The following is a 17339-nucleotide window of genomic DNA, read 5'->3' as shown; positions in this document are numbered from 1 at the left end:
GTTGCTATTGGAGATACATGGAGAATTCACCACTTGCAAATCCCTAATTATAATATGTCAAGAGTAAAATACCTTGTCAGGAGCAGTATCGAATACAATACAGTATTGGCTCTGTCAGCACAGTGATCCATGATGTGTTTGGAGGCTTACATTAAATAGAAATTCAGCAGAAAAAATGTCCTGCAGGGACTTCTCTCAGTCCTTGGGGAAGTAAAAGGATGACCTGGTAAGTATTTTCTGTCTGTATTTTACTTAGCTCTGGTTGGGAGCCCTGGGTGAAGTCTGCTTCCTTTTTACAGATTCTGCACTTTCTGTTAAATCATGTGCATATATTAGATGTTCCTGGAGCCCACCAGATGGATGAGTGTTTTCTCTTACCCAAATCCAGTTAGTTTCTCAAGAAATAATGGCCTCTACAATGCCCTTCGAATGACATTAAGCACCATGGATACATATGTCAAAAGACAGAGCTATTCCAAGTACAACACTATCCTGTGGGAAATGACTTAGGTGTTCTACCAACTTTGGTGCTAACACAGGGCCTTGTATCTAGGATTGGGAATACCATGATTCTGCCTTACTTTGAGGTTAAATTCCTTTCATAGGAAATTCAGAACCTGGAGTGAAGAAAAGGGACACTCCGTAAATGGATGAAGAGGCAGAGACAATGAGAAGCAAACACATCATAGACAATGTTCTCCTGGTCCAGAGAAGAAAATGACAACTAAAAGTAGGTCATGGATAGCAGAAGCCTCTTCCTTTTTGACCAAAGAGAAGTATATGTATGTAATCATGTGTAGCAGAAGACAAGATGGTCCCTCTTATGATTCCTGTACTTCCCCAGCACCAGTTAAGAATATAAGTTCCAAAACTTCCTTCAGGATTAGCCACAAAGCTCACCTGCTCCAGCGTATAATGACCATCTTTCCTTTAAAACCCTCTTTAACGTTGCTGAAGAAGACAAAGAAGCCAGTTAACCAGCTTCACCACACGTTCATATTCTCCAAATTCAGGCATCCACTGACATTCAGAAACCCCAGGAATTGTCTGAGGCAGACTCCTGACATGCTTGCCCAAGTTCCAGAATCCTTTCCTTGTTTCCAAACATTTCTCACTCTTTGTCAGTAGATGAAGGCACCTTCCTTAGTAAGAAAATGGAGGCAATGTAGAATGAACTCCTCATGTTAACTCTTTTTTTTTTGTCTTTTTTTTTTTTTTTTTTTCTGTATCTGGCAACGGATTGCAACCCTCAGTGTCGCCCCTGTACCGGACCAGGACCGGCAACGGGATCGCAACCCTTGGTGTTGCCCCTGCGCCTCGCTCAGCCAGTGAGCGGGAACCGGTCTGTATGTGGGATCCGAACCCTCGGCGGGAGCGCTTCCGTGCTTCCCAAGCGGTGCACTAGCGCAGTGCGCCACCAGGCCGGCCCCTCATGTTAACTCTTGACTTCAAGATTTCTCTCTGTCCTCACACAGTTAATCTTCCTTCTCTTCTGCTTCAAAATTAAAGTGGTTCCAAATATTCACAGCAGCTTTATTTTTAGTGACCAGCCAAAAATGGAAAACAACCCAAACACTCATGCACTGGTAAACAGAGAGACAAATCGTGGCATATCCATGCAATGGAATATCACTCAGCAATGAAAAGGAGTGAGCTGTGGACACATACAACAATATGGATGAATCTAAACTCAACCATGCTGAGTGAAAGAAGCCAGACCAAAAAAAGCACATGATGTTTTATTTATTGAAATAAAATTCTAAAAACCCCAAGCTAAGCTATAGTGAAAGCAGATCAGTTGGTTGCCTGGGAATAAGGCAAAGGATGGGGAGGGAAAGATTATGAAAGGGCAAAAGAAAACTTTGGGGATAATGAATATGTTCATTTTCTTTATAGCAGTAATGGTTCCACATGTATATACATTTATAAAAACAAATTGTACATTTTCAATCTGCAGAGTTTATTATACAGCAATCATATGTCAATATACTTTTAAAACTTCAAGTACTTCTTTCCTAGGCTACCTGCTCCCTATCTGAACAGCCTTGGTCCTTTTCTTTTTTTCATTTTCTCTGCAACACTTTGTCACTTTCTTTCCTGCATCAATCAGTGAACCTAAATCAACTCTCCTACAAACTGCATTCTCTGACCTCTGTGCTTCTTAGCTGCTATCTTTTCTTTTTCCTCTTCATTCCAAATGTGTATGATGGGCAGTGTACACCACTCCAATACACTCCACTTATTCCCTGACTCCTGGCCCCCTGGCACCTCTCCCCAGCACTCTAACAAAACTGCTTTCTCCCGGGTCTTCGGCAATGTCCAAACTGCCCACTTCAATAATGTCTTCTCAGCAGACATCCTCCAGGCTTCCACGACCCACGCTCACCTGGTTCAACAGGTGAATCTGAATACCCCATTTATTTCTCATTCAATAGCTCCTTTTTCTCCAAACCCCAACACTCGGGAGCTTTCCGATGCCCTCTCCTCGTCCTCCTCTTTATTCTTTACACTTGACAAACATATCAATTCAAGCCTCTCCAGACAACTGTCTCTCCATACAGTTGCTCTGACCAGTTTCTGTCCATTCAGTACCTTTAAGGAGTTGTTCTGAAGGCACCTTATCATTGATTCTGTTGCAACAGTCTTCATTTCATGTTTTTGGGTATGGAGCAACTCAGTGGCCCAGGGCTGAGACACCCAATCCCAGCTTCAGCCACTTAATGAAGATAGTGCCATCTAAGCCAGGGAAAGAGGCATTCCCAGGGCTTGCATGGGATGAATCCCAGAGCCTTTCACTGGGCTGTGGGTTGGGATGACAAAAGATTGAACTTGCAGGGACAGAGCCAGAGAACAGAGGTAAGTGCAAGGAAGTAAAGCCAGGGATAGATCCTGTTGAAATCTGATGGATGTGTGCCAAGGACCAGGCCATGTCTAACATCAGCCCACCTCCTGGACCTTCTGTCCTATGAGCCAATACTTTTCTGGCTGAATTTTCTGTTACTCATAACCAGAAGACTCTCTTACATATAACCATCTGACAACGATTTTGAGGTAGATGTCTCCAAAAGTGTTTTCTCCCGCCATCATCCTAGTACATTAAAGCCTTGAAAATCCATACCCCAGAACTTGGCCCATTATTATAATTAACAGAACACAGATCCTATATTCTCTAGTGGGCCAAAATCTCTCCAAGGGAAGAAAGCTTATCTGTGCACTGTTTTATCTCACTGCAGTGCCTGGGGCACTGTGGACACCCAACATACTATTTAAATTGAACTGTGTTGATCTCTAAAGTGTTCTGTTTACAGGGCAAGGATGTTGAGCATCATAGGTCTCCAACTGGATTAAGATTTCCTTTACACGAGGCATCATTAACCCTTTCTTTTTAAATCTCATTTTATAACTCTTCTGGCTTAAGTCTTTTCAATGAGCTCCCATTGTTCCTAACATGGAATTTCAACCTCTTCCTGACCCACCAAGCCTGCAGGATATATAATCCTTGACAATTGATCAAATCATTTGCCACTGTACCCCCAAATTCCCTTCACTGTGCCCTAAACACACTGTCTTCTTTTGAGCCAGGCTCTTTTCAACCTCTGGACCATTGACTTTGATGTCCTCTTTGACTGGAGAACATTGTTTTCTTGCCTTAAATATCATCTCATTGAAGAAATGTTCCCAGACTACTCATTTGCAGGTAGAACCCCTGTTTCTTATCTTCCCATGGCACCTATATTTTCCTTAAGAGCATGTATCATAACTTGTGGTTCTAGAGCTGTTTGTCACATGCTCACTTTGCCTCTCATACTAAGTTACAAGAGAGAAAGATCATGTCTGCTTGGTTTAACCACACCACTGAGTATGATTCCTAACCCTAGTAGACTCTTAATAAATATTTTTAAATGAATGAATGAATGAATGAATGAATGAATGAAACTTTCACAGTAGTTAGCTTAATAGATAATGTCTGATTGGAGCATTTTTTATTCCAAAAACAACCTACCCAGTGCCTACCACTGTTGATTTACACAAAATAACCAACCAACAATAAACAACGATCCGTTCGCTACAATCCGTTAACCACCTGGTCACTAACACAACAAAAATCACCTGCTAAACCAGCAAACCCATTTAATGAGCCCAATCCTGAGGTACAGCAGCACTGTTCACAACAGCTAAAAGGTAGAACCCAAATGTCCATTGGTAGATGAATGGATAAGCAAAATGTGGTCTATCTATACAAAAGAATATTCAACATGAATAAACCTTGACAACAGTGTGCTAAGTGAAAGAAGCCAGACATAAAAGGCCATATATTTTAGAATTCCATTTTTATGAAATATGCAGAAAAGGCAAATCCATACCAGAAAGCAGACGGGTGGTTGCCAGGAAATGGGGGAAGGAAAGGGGGAGTATCTGCTTAATGGGTATGGGGTTTCCTTTGGGGTGATGGAAATATTCTAGAACTAGATAGTGGTGGTGATTGCACTACACTGTGAATGTACTAAATGCTACTGAATTGTGTATGTTGAAACAGTTAAAATGGTAAATTTTATGTTACACGTATTTTACCACAATAAATAAAAAAGGGAGGAAAACAAAAGAAAATTTCACAGTGTATATTGATTTTTAAAATCTCCAAAATTATCCTCCAAATGAACAAGGTAACAAGTAGCAAAGTTGGTCAACAGTTGCTTTTACTACAGGAGATGTAACACACTTCAAACTCACAAACTTTATTTCACAAATACTGGTTTTCCAGAGGCTAGAGGACTGGGGGGGGGGGGGGGGGGCAAAGGGGGGGGGAAGGCACAATTGCCTGCATCTACAGAATGTTCTAGACTAGATGCTCCATGTGCCCAATCTTCTAAAAAATCCTGCAGAACAAGTTTTCTCGAATGCAGTCCCTATAGGTCCTGTGGTATACATGTTTATTTTACGCAGTACACAAACAAACATTGTGTAATTTCGATATACTTATTTTTGTTTAGGTTATCTTTGATTAATGGCCAATAACACTAGTTTTCTTTCATGGCGGTAATAAAATGGTCTTTTGTTTGTTTGCTTGATTGTTTTTAATCCATTTGCACGCAATGAAATCCACTCTTCTTGATGTATAAAGATACAGAACAGTTCCCTTACCCACCAAAATTCTCTCGTGCCGCCCCTTGTAGTCCACACCTCTCCCTACCCTATGTCCCAGCAACAAAAAAGAAGCATATTCACGACGTCGTGGGTGACTCCCAAAGCATTAGGCGAAGTTAAGGAAGCTGAACTCAGAGGGTTGGAGTGGGAATGTGGAGTAGCCGCAAATGGGCAGCTACAAGATTTGTTTTTAGGGTGATGGAAATGCTCCAAGATTAGTTTTTGGAGATGGTCGCACAACTCTGTAAATATTCTAAAAATCAGTGATTGTTCACTTAAAACAGGTGAATTTTATGGTATGTAAATTACATCTCCATAAGGCCATTAAAATTTTTTTAAAAAGAATCCATAAGGATGACATTCCGGAAAAGCAAAACTACAGAACTAGAAAAGACACGAATGCTTGCCTGTACACATAAATGCAGTTCATGAACTATGCGTTGATTTGAATCAATAATAGGAAAGGATGCAGGTGGATCAGGTAACTTAGGTAAGCTGGTATGATGACGGGCTCAGGCGTTGCTTTGCTTGCTAGAGTCCCTCGGTGGATGGAGGTGAGACCCGCTGTCATTCCCAGGGCTAGGGGGCGCCTGCCCCCCTTGGAGAGCACCCGCCAAGCCCCAGGGGAAAGCGCCCACTTACTGTGGCGGTGCCGGAGACGGTCTGCGCGCTCGTGTCCGCGGCGCTCTGCTCGGAGTGCGACTGGGCGGGAGGGTACAGGTTTAACGTGTGCTCGGGGACGGTGGTCTGGCCCGTGTACTCTGGCGCGGGGTGGGGGTGAGGGGCCGTGTATTCCGCGGGGATGCCGTTCTGGGGGGGAGCGAACTGGGCCGAAGCGTAAGGCTGGGCCATCGTGTCAGGGGCGGCTGCTGCTTCTTGATTACCCTGAAAAATCAAACGCGGGAGAGGAAGATAAATCCATGAGCAGCATCAAGAAGAACCTTTCCCCGACACCCAAGGATTCCTGTTCCCCGGACACTTTATAGGTGCCAGCGTAGTGCTACTAGCTTCGGACGGACCAATCCCAGGTCATCTTCACCAGACTCTACAAGAAAATAGGAACCATCATTTGCCCCCATTTTACAGATGCAGAAACTGAGGCTCAGAAAGATGAGGTCACTTTCCCCAAGTCACCCAGCCTAATATTCAAAGACTGTCCTGCTGGATGGGGTTTTTCTGGCAAATCCTTCTGATTTCATTCCCGTTTTGGAAGTTGTGAGCATTTAGTTGTCTACAGTGACAGCAGAACCTTGATTTGATACTTAAAGTGCTGAGAGAGATTAAATTGAATGTGTGTGTTCTTGAGAGGAGAGACGATTCATACAAGCATTTGAATTTAATCAAAGTTTTATGTGACTTTGCTCACATAATGGAATGGGGGAGGGTCCTTTAACTGGTCCCAATGTCTGTGAGGCGCGTGTGTATGTGTTTGTGTGTGTGTGTGTTCCCAGCGTCAATACAAAGCAGCTAATAAAAATTCAGGGCCTAATTTGGACAACGATGGTCCTCTGTGATATCCCCATTTTAAGCATTTCTGCAAAATGTTTGACTTTACGCTCAGCCTCCTTAGTCAATCCCTCTCCCCCTTAACCCCCTGGTTTATTATTATTTTTTTTTTATAAGCACAGAGTATTATATAACAATTCACCCTTCAGATCTAGGCAAAACAGGCAGTATGATAATTACTGTCAAGGCAAAAGAATTAAAAAAAGAAAAACTTGAATTCAAATGCTTCTGTTTCAGGAAACATCTCTCTCTCTCCACCTCCACCCTCGTAACTCTCCCACCCTATGTGCGCGCGCGCGCGCGCACACACACACACACACACACACACACACACAGAGAGAGAGAGAGAGAGAGAGAGAGAAGGCATAAGAAACTGTAAACCAGAGGTTTGAATATTCCATGGTCTCAAGACATGGGATTGCACGGTAAGAAAGAGAGAGAGAGGGAGAAAAAAAGCTTAGGAATTAAGCACACCAAATAGCTGCCTCTCCCATTGTCTGTGGTCAATTAAATGTGACCTAAGCCCTCGTATAATGATACTAGGGCAAAAATGTCAGAATTGCTCGCATCTCCTCTGTACCCGCCACCAACATTTGAGAACCTTTTGCGCTAAAGCAACCTGAGCTCAGCAAAAACAGGATGACATGGGCCTGGAGGTGGGGGGGACTTTGTTCTCAGAGTTTCACACAGAGCTGGTGCGTTTGTTTGGAGGAGACCTTAATTAGAATGTTAAAGATGACACTTTGAGGAGAGCTAAGCTTAGGATAAGTTTAAAACATTTTACAAGTGAAAACATTCCCATCAGGCTCTTTCCTCCTCCAGACTAATGTCTCCAAATATCTGTGCCACTAGAAACAAAAATGCACAAATGTCTCTCTCTCCTCTCTCTCTCTCTCTCTCTCTCTCTCTCTCTCTCTCTCTCTCTAACATTTCTCCCTAGATTTTGAGGCTGTGGAGGGTCTGCCTATGCCAAGGCTGGATCGCTATACATGAATTTTTAATCCTGCCTGTCCTTGGGAAATCACAGAGGGCATTTATTGTCATTGCCTATCAGCTTCTACAAGGAGAACACCCCTGTTTCCTTTTGGGGGACACTCCTGCTTTTGGCCTCATGGTGCAGATGTAGCTGAATATAGCCTCTGGTTACTGCTAGCTACAGTCATGTGACCCCAGCCTGGGCAATCAGAAGGTTCCGCTACCACTATCACAGAGATTTGGTTCATGCCCATCTAACTAGTGAACCAGTTAGTAAGGTAAGCCCTAGTCATTGCAAAGAGTCCTAGTTACTCTGGGATTTTGCTTCAGCTTGGAGGAAGAAGTTTTCTTTCCACGGTGATTGGCAGCTGCAAAAATAATCTAAGCCTGGAGCTGCCAAGAACTGCCACTTGAAGACGACCTGCCTACAGGTGAAGCCAACCCAGGGGAACATGGAGCCATGAAATTGAGAAATAGAAAGGTTTCAACTGAGGCCTGGTGACATCATTTGAAATCTTGGATCCAGCTTTACCTGCAGTTAGTAGCACCCCTGCTTGTTTTAATTACACGTCAGGAAATGTCTTACTTTTTAACAGCTTTATTGAGATATTATTAATGTAAAAATGGTATGTATTTAAGGTACATAACTTAATGTTTTGGTTGATGTATATGTCGTGAAATGATCACAACATTTCAGCTAATTAACATATCTAAAACCTCTACATAGTTACCATTTGCATGTGCGCGCATGTGTGGTGAGATTTAATTTAAGATCTGTCGTCTTAGCACATTTCAAGTATACGATATAATATTTTTAACTACCATTCTCTTGCTGTACTTAGATCCCCAGAATTTATTCATCTTGTAAAACTGAAACTTTGTACCCTTTGTTGTATTTTTTCATGCAAGCTTTTCTGTTACTTAACTACCAAAAGGACCTTGACTAATACAAAAAAGAAAAAAAGTCCTCTGTTGCTTTATAACTCAACCACCATCTTCTTCTTTTCCTGGGCTATTCAAAGAACATATTCCATAGCAATGACACTTTTCTGTGGCTGATGAGAAGACCCAGAAATGCTGAGATCTTGAGAACTGTCCAAAGGGAAATTTGTTGTGTCACAGTCGGCTTCTGCCCAAAGGTCTGTTTCAGCCTCCCTGACCTTCCATCTGACCCATCTCTGGACTGAAAGATAGATTTGTGAAAACTCCAGGTGTGGCCTCATAGGGAGTGCATAGTGATCACATAAGCAACAAATGATACAGACACGGTCACACAAAGACGAAGGGTTCCCTCCTCTACCTCCACCAGAAAATATGAGTGCTTTCCCCAGCAACACAGGTGGCCTTTCATTACTGTGGGGTAATCTCAGGAAGAGTGACTCAGTCCCACAAGCTCCTGCAAAAAAGCAAGGGCTCTCTGCTAGGATCTCCCTGCTAGCTCTCTCTCTCTATTGGAAGAAGGGCTTGGCTCTCAGGAAGCCTATGATCACTTAAGGGAGAAGTAGAGTTCCATTTTTTCAACCCTATCAAGTCTTCACGTTCACTGTCCCCCTCTGCTTGGAAAGGCTCCCCTACTCCCTTGCCTGTCTTGTCCTTCAGGTCAAGATCAAAAGCTGCCTCCTCCAGAAAGCCTTCCTTGACTCTTAAACTGGGTCAGCTGCCCATCTTCAATGCTCTACCAGAGGTTGTGGTCATATGTCACATAACCCCAAGCACTGTTGCTGCCTGTTTATTTGTCTGTGAGCTCCCAGAGTCTGGGGTGCTGTGATTCATTTCCTGTTACATCTCCAGGAACCAGCAGCCTGCTAACTGCAAGGCAGACATTGATAATAATTTGCTAAATGAATATATGCCTGAAAAATGAACTCTGGGCTCTATAAAGCTTAGTCTGGCAGCAGGAGATTAGTGGGGTGGGGTGAGTAGGAGAGGAATTGGCAAATGACTCAGGCAGCAAATCTGGCCCACTGCTTGTATTTGTCAATAAAGTTTTATTGGGACACAGCCATGCTCATTTGTTGACATATTGCCTATGGCTGCTTTTGTGCTATAACAGTAGAGTTGAATAGTTGTGACAGAGACTGCATGGCCCACAAATCCTAAACTATTTACTATTTGGTCCTTTGCAGAAAAAAGTTTTCTGCATGACTATGGCAGAATATCATTAGATATGGGGACACAAGTTAAGAAGCCATCATTGCATAAATAGCTTAGGCAGAAAATATAGCTGTCAGTGAAGCAGGAAGAGAGAGAAAGGGTGTGTATTCCATCTAAAATAAGGAGGGGTGATCTCAGCTCATCTTGAAGATGAGCAGTGTTAAGGATAGTACAAAAAGAGTGAGTCAGAATCTCTTTTGGAATTTGCCCTCCGCCACCAGATCTTTGATTTGTCGACACACATGTGGACACACACAGGTTTTAAGCCAAGCAGAAGTGGGCTTCAAAGATCCGTGACAACCTGAAACTTCTATGCTCCATAAGAAACGCAGCCCCTTTCTCCTTGCCTGTGCTCAGCAGACCACTTAGTGAGTGCTGGGCACTGTGCTGGGCGCTTTCCATCAGTAATTGTTAAACAGACATCACTGCAACCCAGGGGACATTAGGCGATAACTGGAGACATTTTCAGTTGTCACAACTGAGGGAGGATGTGCTACTAGTATCTAGTGGGTGGAGACCAGAGATGCTGCTAAACACCCTCTAGTGTACAGGACAGCCCCCCCCCCAAAAGGATTATCCAGCTCCAAATGTTAACAGTGCTGAGGTCTAGTATCCCTACTTTGCATGCATGGCATCTCTAATCCCACTTTACTTTGTAGTCGACAATGCTCCCGCCCAGAACTGGGAAATAATTATGCAAGGTCACAGCCACAGGTAGTTCTTAGGGAAGCCAGGAGTTGAATCAAAAATCTGTATATATCCTGCACCAAGGCATCTCCCATCTGGCAAGAGAACGACCTGGTGGGGAAGTTGGTTCTCATTTTTAAATAAACAAACCCTCTCTATCACATACACCATGGCCCCAAGACCTGTTTTCCACCTGTTGGGTGTTGCCCCTGTACGGAAGTCAGGTACCAGCATTTTCACTTGCTAGATTAGGTGGGTGGCCCTTGGCAAGAGGTAGGACACACCCTGGGAAGCCTCTGTACCATCTCAAGCCTGAGGCCTGGCTCCAGAAAGCTCTGAAGTGAACCTAGGAAAGGCAAGGGCCAACTGCAGGTGTCACTGAACCAGGGAAATCCACCCATCTGTACCAAGACTTGTGCCATTCTGGCAAACACAGGACATCGCACTCTAGGGACTGCGCCAATGGTAGTCAAGGAGCCTACTGTGAACATCCAGATACAAGGAAGCTCTAGATTTCATCCTGTACCTGGAGTTCCCAAACAGATGTTGGTGGGACCCCCTACAGTTACTTATTAACACTGACAGCCATTCCAGAGAGACCCTAATTACTATTCCCAACATTTGCACTTTAGGCTAATTACAGCTAATATTTAATTAAGATCACTGTACTTCCTATGGAATTATTTTTCACCTTCAGATGGCTTCTGAGATGTCTTCGTTTCCTCCCTAGTGATGTTTCTGGATTCAACTTGGCTGAAATGTATTTTCTGGAAAAATACATCAACATTAAGGGCACCTTTTCCACTCCTGGTCACGGCAAATCCTGGGCACATGAACAGGCCCCTGGTTGAAAGCTGAAGCCAACTTCATGTAGGTGACAGGGACGGGCAAAATTATTTGGAGCATTCTGGCTAGACATTCCCTCATTTGCAGAAGCTGCCTTCTTTCTTCTACTCTAGTGTCAAACCTCCACCTTCCCCTAAATATGTGGAATGAGCAGAGGGATTCTGATGTTTGCAAAGTCAGGGTGCTTGTGGGTGTCTGTAATTGATGGGGAGGGTGACTCAGTCTTACAAGTGTCCCTCACATCATCCAGTAAATGCTTGAAGAGCTTTTGTACACAATGCTTGAAGAGCTTTTGCACACTTAATTTTCAGTGCCTGGACTTTCTTGGGCTGCTGCTAAATGCACAAATGGGGTGTGGGGGGAAGACAAGATCTCATATTTTAAAACCCACTGCAGAACTGAGTAGAAGCTTGAAAAAAAGAACATTTATTAGGATAGATGCAAAAGAAATTTCCTTTTCCTCATACACCAAAACTCTCGGTCGATTTAGAACAACTCAACAACAGCATAATAATGTGCAACCCCGTCATTAGCCAAGACACCCCAACGGGTAGTTTTTACTCCGCTCACTGAGAGCAAAAGGATTATTAAAATGTAACCAAGTCTGATTCCTAAATGCAAAAAAAAGTCATTTCAATTTAAATATTTTACTGAAGCATGAAATAGCCAGGATATTATTGCTATTTTAAAGACAAACACTATAATCTAACTGTTAGCATAGTGTGTCGACTCTGTTGTGTACATACCTTCAGAGAGCCACTCCTCTGATGCAAAGAGAATTTCTTTGATTACTGAAACATCCTGCACCCTTACTTTTCTTTCTGAGGTGGGCTCAGGAGACAGTCAAGAGAAAAATCCAAGTCTTTTATTTTCAGACATCCCCCTTCTCCCATTCATTGCCCAGTGTGATTTAATCAAGTAGTTTGGGGAAACTACTAAGAGAACAAAGGGTGTAGCCTGTTAGACTTTGCAAAATATTTCGGCTCAAAATCTAATGCAAACCACATTTTCAACAAAGAAATAGTCTTTACGTGGCAGAGTACATAATGGGTCTATTCTTTTCAACGTAACTACCTTCACAGAGAGGCAAAAGCACCTGCTTTCACAGCTGCCAAGGTGGACTTTCGAATAATCAAGTATTTTCCTGTGTGTGCGTCTGTGCGTGTGCACGCCCCCAGCTTTACAGTCTAACTTCTTTAGTGCCCCTGCCCTTTTGCTTCTCAAATTTATTTGTCCCCAGTCTATTTCTGGCCCTGAAAAACGTCTTCTGGCCTAAACATAGTCCTTATAATGAAGAAATGCACAGGGAATTGTGAAGACCTAATAAGCCAGCCAATTGTGTCTACCCACACAGCCAAGGAAATCAGTGACTCCTGCAACAGGACCACCCCAACCCCCAACAAGGACTGGCTTGAGGAAAATATCCGTGCTTGGTGATTGCCTGCAGTTTTCCATGTTGCTGACAGTTTGTTTTACTTTAGTTTAGTGGCATGGTCTACTCTACTTCTCTGGCAAGAAATTGCGCATATTCAGAGAAATCCTCTTCTGCTGAACTAAAATGAATTAATCTGCATCACGCCCCAGGGGCACGGAAACAAAGAAGAAAAATGCAAAATTACACTATTAACCTACTGGTTCTGAGACCAGCTCAGTTCCACACATCAAGCAGGAAGTGCACACAAACACATACACACACACACTCTCTCTCTCTCTCTCTCCACTGAGACTCCTCTCCTTTCCTTTTTTCCTCGGGCATGATTCAAAGCAAACTACGTACTGCAGAGAGCACAGGATTAACACAAGGAAAGGCTTCAGCTTAATTCAAATCATAGTTTTGAGTGAAAAATTAAATGGAAAAAAAATACCTGCTGTACCATCCTGCTTCCTTTCTCCTCCATAAACTTAGCAGCTGTTCTAGTCCCACACCACAAAGCATCTGCCCAATGCAAGCCTCAATTAGGAGCGAGGGTGTACACGCCGGGTGATGGGTGGATGATCTGGGTGTCGATGGAGGGGGGCTGAGGCCGCCTGGCTGACCTCCCCCTCAACATCTGACTGCTCCCAAAACCAACCCCAGATGGGACTCTTTCTGCAAGCAGGGCCTCGCCCATCAATCATAGCTCGCTCCTCCTCTGGTTCCTGCTCTCAGTTTCAGAGTGCACCACTGAGCAGATGATTATATAGAGGAGGAAGGGAAGGAAAAAAAAAAAAAAAAACCCACAGCGTTCGACTACATTAATAGCTGTTTAAAAAACATTAGAAATGCTAGTCTATGCATTGCCTGGAGCTGGAATTTTTCATTACTAAACTAAATATATGGTATGCGAAGTTTAAAATCCACCAAGGAGCTTACTACTATCTTATTTTTTTTTAAAGAGGGGTGGGGGAATATATTGGGGTAGCAGGAGAAGATATAGATTAGTGATGAAGAATGCCCAGAGAGAAAGAGAGAGAGAGAGAGAGAGAGAGAGAGAGAGAGAGAGAGAGAGAGGAGAGAGAGAGAGATGGCTATAGGTAAATAAAAAAAAATACTGTGAGGATATCAAAGAGAAAGATTTTATAGTAAAACTGTGGTTAACTATGAAATGATCTTAAAATGCTGTAGCTGATGATTACTTAGGAGATTTTGAAATCCAGCTCCTTTGCAGACTAGCTGTGTGATCTTAGACAAGTTGTTCCAATACTTTTTGCTTCAGTTTCATGGGGACAATGATGAGTGACTTTTCGGTGTCATTGTGAGGATCAAATTACAGGAAAGGAAACACACAAGAGGCCTGGCTTATAGTAGGCATTGTATAAATGAATTCATTCATTCACATTCAGTGAAATAGCAAAAGAAATCCCAGCCTGACCCTTCCCTATAGATCTTCTAGTTCAGCACGGCAGCAGGAGTTCAAGAAAGAAACCCACAGATGACCGCTAAATCCCAATGGTGATCAACGCTATGAAGGAAAAGTATAGGGGTCTTGCTTTCTCCTTTTAAAAAACTTTTCCCTCTTCCTTGCTTACTGTTTTTTCTCTCCCAATGAGCAAAAATAAAACCTTGTACAAAAAATTCCCCAGTGAAACCCCACCTCAGAGCCAAATGCAGCCTCTTTATTTAAAGCTGTCAATACTTTGTTCTTCCTTTATTATTAAAACTACAACAACCAGAGTGAACTGTCAAAACAATTTCAGTTTTTATTTGGTCATGTGTTTCTTGCCACTCATTGAGGGAGAGGTTTTAAGAGTCCAATCCACCCTGGCCATAGACAGCTGCTTATCTCTGAGACTCCTTGCTAGGAGAAGAGAGATCTTGCAAGACTGGAGGGAACGGATGGGTTATCTGAGGTGATTAAACTTGTAATTAAATTGTTTAACAGAGGAGGAGGGGAAGGCAGAAGAGGCTGCCTGGAAGAATTCAACCTTCCTGATGGTTTTCCTGCAGGTACCAGTTCAGGTAGCCCCTGGGTTTTTTTTTTTTTTTTTTTTTTTTTAATTCCCATCTCTCCAAGGGTGGAGAGAAAATCTGGGTAAACAGTATTTGTGCCATGCTTACATTTCTACTTGCAATCACACCCTGGGGATATCTCCAATGCAGCAGGTAGTCAGGGTTGAAACAAGCAGTCCTTTCAGGTTCCTTAAGGAGATGTGCCAGCTTCCCTCTCTAAACTGCATAACCACAGAGGATCAGAGGTCCTTCCTTGCAAGACTCCAGCTCACTATGTGGGGACAGCAAACATTCTCATGAGTCATAATCTCCTTGTCCTCAGTGATTACTGAAAAGCCAAACTGCTTCAACTTGGGAAAGAGACCAAAACAAACAAGTTTCTTGGTGAAAGTGCTAACATTCTAGGGAATGATAGAAAAAATACTCACTAACAAACAACCTAAATATAGAAAAGAGTTTTGGGTGCAAACAATCAGAGAGATTCAATAGGACATTGGTTCTTAATCAGCGGGGTGAGTTACTTGGGTATTGTTTTATAAAAAATCAGATGCCAGGGCTGTACCCCAGATCTACTGCTCAGAATCTCTGAGGGTGGGATCCAGACATGAGAACTGTCAAAATGTGCCTCAAGTGTCATCACACCAAAATCCTTTAAGTGAAATAAACTATATTACTTGGGAAAAGAATACAACAGTTAGTATTATTTCCTGAAGGCTTTACTTAGGTGAATTGGGTTGCAGTGTAAAATCTTTCATGGATTGCAGTAAAAATAAAGAAAAGAAAAAACACTATATTAAGGAATTTCTGGTTTGTTACCAGCTAATCTTTTAATACTGTGACTATAGAGTCAGAGTCTAATCATGAGAAATCAGGAGCATAATGATGGAATTATTGGCAAGTCATTTAACTTTCATGTGCCTCTGTTTCCTTATTTATAAAATATAAATACTGATACGTACTCTTTTTCCCAGTGACACTCTTATGATGCTGTAGGGAGAAAATCGGCAGGAACGTGTTTTATAATCTAGAAAGTTCTATAAGCCCTCATGTCTCATTGTGGGCATAAAATTGGTCCCCCATGAAGTCCAGGGAAATTCTCCTCTGGAGAATGCAGGGAGAGGTAAGGTGCGTTGGACTCTCACCTCTTGTTATGTCTGGCAATTAACACTCACAGTTGCCTCCATGAGGTAGACATGATGGTCTCTTTCACAGATAAGAAAAGTGAGGTGCTTAAACAAGTGAAAAAATATTTCCCAATACAAGGGTGCTTGAAAAAGTTCACAGAAAAATAGAACTGAAAGATAACGTGAATCTTTCCACGAAGTTTGTGAAGTGCCCTCACATATGGGAACCGGTACATTAGTAAGCGGGAGTACCAGAATTTTAACCTGATCTGGTCTTGTCGAAGAATTCCTGTTACTGATGCCATACTGAGATAAAAATGGAGATGGTGTTGATGATAATGATGGTGATGGCGATGATGATGGTGAGAAACCTTTTCTTGAGCACCAACTGTATACTAATCATTGTTTTAAGCACTGAGGATACAAAATTCAACAAAGCAGCATTGCCTACTGATACGGTACATACAGTTATTCTCTTTTTCAAAGGAAATGGAGTTCCTTGCTTATATTAACACAACTAATAAGTAGTAATTACCCAAATCTGTCACACTCCTAGGTTCTATATTCTTAAATAGTTGGAGATAAATTAAAATAGGACCTCATTTAGGTAAACACACAAACCTGAGATCCCTTAACCATGCCAGCTTACAGAACAGCATCTCTTGAACAAAGGACTCTGTAGTTATCCTGAGGCCATAATTCAAAAAAACAAACAAACAAATAACAAAGATAACAAGAATCCATGTCACAGATTCTAGTGAAAGCAATCTGTGTTACTGCACTTGCCTGGCCTTGACAGGGAAGCAAAGAGAGAAAAGATGGAAGCCATCGTGCCACAGCTGACAAACACCAGCCCCAGAAACACGCACCAACTGGGTGGGCGGCAGGCTTTGCAACAATGAGGAGTCATGTTTGCAAAATGTTCCATCCTGATTTTCCATTTGGAGTTACAGAAGGCAATGTAGAGGTTGTTTTTCTCAACTCCTTAAAAGTTCGTGACAATCAAATATTTATGACACTTTGTACAAATCAGGGACCTGGATACGGTTGCTTCTGAGGTGATATTTCCAAAGGGAAATAAATGCACTTGTCTCATAAAAAATTAGCAGCCTCAGGAGCACGTGAAGTTAACAGCCAACAGCATCAGTAACTTAAGAGATGGGTTTTCTCAACAAGCCCACCTTTGCTTCAGGGTCTCAGAGGACCCTGCCTTGTCCTTTAAGACCCATGTCAAAGTTCAACATTATATGTACATTTTGATGTCTGTCTCCAACTAGAGTGTAAACTCCATGAGTACAGGAACCTCCTCTGATGTGTTTTTCATCACTGTTGCCACAAGCATCTCAGTGTCTGATGCAAACATGTGCACATGTACACAGAAGCAGTCAAAATGTTTTGTTGGATGAAAAATGAATCTCAAGCTAGTCCCTTTATCCCTACTATCACTGAGACATTCTCCAACTCAATCAGCA

At 42.6% G+C, this 17339-nt stretch overlaps 1 protein-coding gene across 20 annotated transcripts in view; it reads right to left on the bottom strand.

Moving 5' to 3' along the window:
• The window catches only part of RBFOX1 (RNA binding protein, fox-1 homolog (C. elegans) 1), a 593087-nt gene that overhangs the window by 172943 nt on the left and 402805 nt on the right, over nucleotides 1–17339 (bottom strand). For 19 of the 20 annotated variants that reach the window (XM_008566382.1, XM_008566380.1, XM_008566379.1 and 16 more), the window contains exon 2: nucleotides 5788–6030. In XM_008566382.1, the coding sequence (XP_008564604.1) occupies nucleotides 5788–6030 (243 nt within the window). Of the gene's footprint in view, nucleotides 1–5787; nucleotides 6031–13178; nucleotides 13254–17339 lie in introns of those variants that run through there. The other variant, XM_008566381.1, reaches the window with a different exon arrangement.

This window comes from Galeopterus variegatus, unplaced genomic scaffold (genome assembly GCF_000696425.1).
Source record: "Galeopterus variegatus unplaced genomic scaffold, G_variegatus-3.0.2 Scaffold238, whole genome shotgun sequence".
NCBI lineage: Eukaryota > Metazoa > Chordata > Mammalia > Dermoptera > Cynocephalidae > Galeopterus > Galeopterus variegatus.
Note: the sequence above shows the minus strand (reverse complement) of the source record. Positions and strands in the feature narration are given on the sequence as shown.